The following is a 6,000-nucleotide window of genomic DNA, read 5'->3' as shown; positions in this document are numbered from 1 at the left end:
CCTGAACCCAGGCACAAGCCTGTGGGTTTTTCAGTGCTCCCCAGGAATGGGGCTTGTTTGTTTTCTTCATTACAAACATTTGTTTTCAGTGTACAGTCACAGCAGTGAATGCGTTCACAGTTCAGGGATGCATTCTGTACAGTAATATTACTGCATTAACTAAAAATTGAACTCAAGTAGTAGCCTTGGGTGGAGTAGATAATAGATTCACCCAAGCTTTCTAGTTATTCTTGATTGCTGTTTCCTCAGCCTTAGCAGTTACAACATGCTCCCAACCCAATGAAATGTATTAAATCACTGCAGTATAATTTGTGCCCTTAATTCCTTTTGCCGTTAATTACTTTTAAAACAGCTCCAACATGGAATGGCAAGAAACTCAAATAAATTAATTTTAGGTTGGTGAGAACATTTGAGAAAACTGGTTATCAATACAGTGTCTGTTCTCAGCTGGGAAATAAATTCAGTTCCAGGGTCTCTGTACACAGACCTGAGTTGTGCCTTTTTACGAACCAAAAGGGACAGAAGTGTAAAAGTCGGGGAAGTACAGCTGGTCTTATCTTTCTTTAACTTGAAGTTTGAAGGCTAACGTCTGATGAGCCCTCTCATAGGGACACTGTGAAGTGGCACAAAACGTGAACAAAGCACTGTAAAGCAGAAGTATTTTTTTAACTCTGAATCTAAAATGGGTACAGAAGCCTCTGACACTGGGTCCTGTTCATAATCATCAGTGAGACACCTATCAACCTATCCAGGCAAAAAATGTAACTGCTCCTGCTCAACAGAAAAAAAGTGCTCAGAAACTACCTGCCTGTAGTAATAGTAGGAAGGAGTCATATTCTGGATTAGCATACATGACTTATTAATTGGTTTGGAATGGCTAGATTGGATGTTGTATTTAGTACTGTTCTTTGGTCATTCAGAATGGATGGTAACTCAGTTATTCACTCTTCTACATCTTGCCCTAGAATTCTCTTTTTTTACCCAGAGGCAGCAACTGCCTCTCCGAGTTGTGGCACCTGTCATTATAAACTTCTGGCTTACAGGATTAAAACCACAATCCTAAGCTAGTTCTGGTTATTAGCTGGAAGCAGTGATGCAGCTTGTGCATTGGTCACACTATGATCCATGCTGTCCAGGAGTGGAATACTGTAACTTAGATCACCTGGAGTTACATTTTCTTTGGTTTCTTTGGCGATTCCAGCTCAGGATGAAAACAGATATCCTCTCAGGTATGACTTAATTCAGCAGATGTACTTGAATGCCAAGAATCCATCCTTTGAGCAAAGTGGTCCTACTATTAAGTAGATGTGTATTTTGGCTAGGGGCTTAAAGTTGACCTTTCTCCGGCTGTAGGAGACATGCAGAGGGGAGGTTTACCTTCAGTCATGTAAATACGTGTCATTACAGCCTCTGGCAGAACCAGGTCCCCCATGCTCAATTAATCACGCTGTCTCTCATCCCCAGACAGACCAATTTTCTTCTGCATACTTCGATTAATCACACAAACGATTTAGAAACTAAACATGCAAAAGACAGTTCTTGCTGCTTCACACATTGATGTTTAGTTGTTCAGTAGTAGAATTTTTGAAACGAGAAAATTAGGCACCAAAATTATTTACTTAACCACTGCAAAATGTTTTTAAATACATTTACATTGAGTTTCCACTTAGAGGAATTAAAAATGCATGTTTTACAAAGCTATGGCCTTAAAGGAAAGGAACTGGTTGTTGTTTATCTACACAGCAAGTCAGCACCTGTGCTAAAACAAGAAAAAAAACTACTGAACAGGGGCAGCCCTTATAATCTGATCTGTTCTCTCTTTTCACTTGTATGGGGAAAATGTTTAAAAAAAAAACGGAGAAGATGGTGTAAATGAATGCTTTAAGAAGAGGAAGAGATGGTGGTTTAAAAAAAAAAAAAAAAATTACAGTAGTAGTTATTTTCAAGTTATTTTCTCACATTTATAGGGATCCAAACCATCAGCATATTCATCCGGGTTTCAGAAGACTCCTAGAAGTTTAAACAAATGCACCACAAAAGTCTGTGTTTGTAAACATTTATTTTCTTGAACTGAAAAAGGCTTGCATCAGCACACATTGTACAGCCTTGCAAATTACACAAATTGAAAAAAAGTTTGTTTCATTTTTATGTGCAATGAGTCTTTTGATGTCCAGTGAGTATCTGCAAATGATGAAAACTTAAACCATTAAAAAAGTTTCCAGCTCTTATCAAACACAATTATCTTAGCGTGAAAAGAATGAGAAAGAGATTCATACTGGTGGGAACACAATTAAAGTGCAAACATTTTGTCACTTGTGAAGATCCATTTTAGTTTCTTCACTTTTTTTTGCTAAAAAGAAATATTAAAATGTGATTCAGTGAACATTCTTCGTAATCTATTCATATTCCCCTTTAAATACTTCTTCAACTCATTGGATCAAAGCGAATCCTTCCAGGGTACAATGAACTTGTAATTTCTTTTGACATCGCTTGAATGAATCTCAAAAGAAACCAACCATCTAAGGAATTAACTAGTTACTAAAATTTTATATTTCTTTTCTTTAAAAAACAAAAGAAATGCAAGGGACAGGGAACAGGTTAATCTGAATACTTTGGGCAGTTCACTACAAAATGAGCGTAATTCCTTGAAAATGGTTCTCTTTCCCCCTGTACCAATCCTCAGGTTCCTGCTTTGGAATGGACAGCTGTGTGCTGGCAGTGAACAGGGATTATAAAATACAAATCTGAACATGGGCTTTTATGAACGTTTGCTGTACAATAGAACTTTGGATCTGATACAAGAAGTCAAAAATATAAAACAAAACTATTATAAAAGTTGGGGGGGGGCATTTCAATGGCATTCTGTATAGAAAGCTGCCTTTCCCAAAGATGATTTCTTGCTCTTGTCTGGAATTAACTTTTTCATCGTGCTGGATCACTGCGTTATTCTTCAATGGCTAATGTCACTTATGACAAAACATCCCAGGAATCTCTGTGAAAAGAACAGAAACCCCACAACATTAAGCCGATCAAGGAGAGAAGGACATGGAAGTAGTAAAGGCTGAGTGTCCATCGATGTAACTGCTACTGAGAACTAGCCCTTTCAAGGATATGAAAGTCGTAGTGCTTCTTGCTTGTTCTCAGCCTGAACTTGTTAACTGAGGTACTACTTTGTTTCTTCAATGCGTTCTGAGCAGCCGACATTGTAGGGAACATAGCTAGAACCGTGTAAGTGGAGGCCAAGTCAGTAGATTTGCATGGCTCAGTGTTCACATTACTATCTCCGCTGCCACAGTACCGCCGGTGGTGCTGCTGTGTTTGTAGACACTGTGAATCCCTCAGCCACCGGATCTTGGCACCGACTTTTAAAAGTTCTCCAAATAGTTTTTCTGCTTCCATACGAGTTATACCTTCTGGCAGCTCTGTTATTTCTAGAACTTTTCCCACAGCTGAAACAAGAAAAACGTTGAATCAAAATTCGTTCTTGTACTTAAAGATTAAGTAGATAAGTAGATAAAGACAGTAGAGAATGAGTTATTTCATCCTCGTATCTCCAGATGGCTGATATTACAGGCTATTACAAAAGCATTCTGTTGCTGGTAGAGGGCAATGCTTCTTTCACATTTAATGCTGCTTACAGCTGCAAGTGTACAAATAAAAGCTGAGATTACAAATAGGCTCCTTAAAAGAGCAAGGCAGGGAGTCAATGCTGAATTTTGCAGTAGATTTGTGAACTGACTGTACCATCTGACTTGCTTTGCCCTTATACACCACGTGGCTAGTTCTATACCTGGCTCTCCTGCACCGAGATCTGCTGAAGCAGCCTTCTTTGCTGGTTTCTTTCCCCTGTTTCCATGTCTGTTTCCAGGCTGACACTAGAGAGATGAATATAAATGATGTACTTCAATGAGAAGGCATCTTAAAAGTTCTGCATTACCTCAGTGTAAATCTCTTGACTTCAGAAGAAAGGAAGGAAACAATGAAAAGAATCACCTTAAAACTTCCCAGAAAAAAAATAAACCACCTCCCCTCAAACCCATCACATCTTCTGGCTGATCTCTGGTAGAATTGAGCAAGTTAGGAGAAGGGTTTAAGTCTCCAGGAGTAAATACAGTTTTGCTAACACTATTTTCTTTTCTTGTAAGAAACAAAACCACTTTTTGCTTAGGAATACCTGTATTTCCTATTTTTAAAAAATTCTTACTCAAAATTCTTTTAAGCAAATTTTTTTTATTACTCATTTTTAGAACTGCTGCCTATCTGCTTCTGGGAGAGTCCATATTCTACACTGTGCCTTGCACCTTCTTTCACAGGTTGAAATTTCAGTTCAAAAGACAAGTTTACATTTCAGGATAATGCTTCTCATTACTTTTACACCATAGGAACAGCGGAAGTATCAACAAAGAATGAAACAGTTATTAGAAAGCAAGTGCTTTCCAATCCATTATTTTTCCAATGCAGTAATTTAAGTTCCTATTCACAGTTATTATAATTGCAGTCCTAAATTGCTTTCTTCTGTGTTGCCAGGAGAGTGTTCTCTTTACCTGTTGGCTTGCTACTTGTCCACGTAATAAAGATGGTGGATTGTATTGCAGGGGCTGGCCAAGCAATGGGTATCTGGCATCTCCTTAAAGAGAAAGGTAATTAGAAGGGTCCCCCCACCCCCAGAACATAGGAACAGAATTTGGAGGTTTTGTGTTTATCTTTTGTAGGGGAAAGCAGAATGAGTATGCACAATGCAGTGTATCTGGCTAAGCTAGGAAATAAGATTTGTGTGATGAAGTCACATACTGATCACAGGGTGAAAAGGTTCAAGCCCAAGGCTTTCTTGCATTTAAGAGTTACGCTGAAAAACGCAATAACATTATTTACTGTGGTGTCACCTGAAAATGACCTTAATAAAGGACTTCTCAGTGTACTAATTTAACCATTGCCATGGTTGCATCCCTGGTGAGTCTTCATACTCCTCTGTGCTCTGAGGACTAGCAAACGGAATTCTTTTAACAATCACAGAAGATTAAAAAAGTTGCGAGGTGTGGTTTGCAACAGGCAGCTTGGAATTTTTACAACAACGATGGAATACCAAGCATGTAGAGGTTGTGCAGCACAGGACAAAGACAAACAAAATAAGTTTCTCCTATCAATAAGGAAGACACAGCAGCATTTTCTCTAAGTCTTGCTTTACTAACGTAATTTTTGTACAATAGATCCACTGATTTTAGTTTTGGAACTACAGACCAGGACATCTTTGGTCAATGCCAAAGGACTTCTTGTTTGTTTTCAAACTTCCACATCATAATGAAAATTCCCTATTTTCTGTTTTGTTTTTTTTTGTCTTTTTTTTTTTTTTCTTCCTGATAACACGGCAGAAGAGGAATTCAATTATTCTATAAGAAACTTTTTCTGCTATCACTCCAGTTTTTCTAAAAGGAATGAAGAATTCACACTTAGCAGTGGTTTGATTCAATGCATTCATCAATGAAGAAAAGGGCTTTGGCAGAACATTCATCTTAAAATTACAGTTCTATCCCTGAAAGATAACATCGTAACCATGGAATGCATTAAGATGAGCTAGTGGATAGCTTTGTTGATCTTCCTTCAGTAAGATTGCTACTGCAGTGAGCCACAGTTTGTCAGAAAATCCTTATGTCTTTTAAGATGCATTTAAAACAAAACAAAAACAACAAAACAACACACACAAGTTTTAGTTAACCAAAAATATACCTTGTCCAGGGATGAAAGGTCTAGAAAACTGGGGCACAATAGAAAGAGGTGTTAACGTGGGACGGATGTTCTTGAGGTTTGACAGCTGAGCTGGTGCTGGTGACTGGGCTGGCGAGGTGACAGGACTACCTAGTTGAGGACTATGCTGCAACTGGATAAACAACAAGTGTGTATTTAAAAAGGTATCCAGTTGAACAAGCTAAATTAGAAGCATTCCAACACTGGAAGCAAAAGTACTATATTAAGTACTATCAGAACAGACTTCATTCCAAAAAA

General features: G+C 38.1%; 1 protein-coding gene across 10 annotated transcripts in view; it reads right to left on the bottom strand.

Annotated features, from left to right (window-relative positions):
* Positions 1 to 2,040: 2,040 nt before the first annotated feature.
* Positions 2,041 to 6,000, bottom strand: part of R3HDM1 (R3H domain containing 1) — a 66,374-nt gene continuing 62,414 nt past the window's right edge. For 9 of the 10 annotated variants that reach the window (XM_042827416.1, XM_042827417.1, XM_042827424.1 and 6 more), the window contains 4 exons: positions 5,725 to 5,875; positions 4,545 to 4,627; positions 3,791 to 3,875; positions 2,041 to 3,449 (listed from right to left, as the gene is read on the bottom strand). In XM_042827416.1, the coding sequence (XP_042683350.1) occupies positions 3,085 to 3,449; positions 3,791 to 3,875; positions 4,545 to 4,627; positions 5,725 to 5,875 (684 nt within the window). In that variant the 3' untranslated portion in view covers positions 2,041 to 3,084. Of the gene's footprint in view, positions 3,450 to 3,790; positions 3,876 to 4,544; positions 4,628 to 5,724; positions 5,876 to 6,000 lie in introns of those variants that run through there. The other variant, XM_042827423.1, reaches the window with a different exon arrangement.

The sequence above is a fragment of the Centrocercus urophasianus genome, unplaced genomic scaffold (genome assembly GCF_019232065.1).
Source record: "Centrocercus urophasianus isolate 14NV4802_14NV808 unplaced genomic scaffold, USGS_Curo_1.0 seq_28, whole genome shotgun sequence".
Taxonomy (NCBI): domain Eukaryota; kingdom Metazoa; phylum Chordata; class Aves; order Galliformes; family Phasianidae; genus Centrocercus; species Centrocercus urophasianus.
The sequence above is the reverse complement of the archived record's forward strand: the minus strand, read 5'-3'. Positions and strand labels throughout refer to the sequence as shown.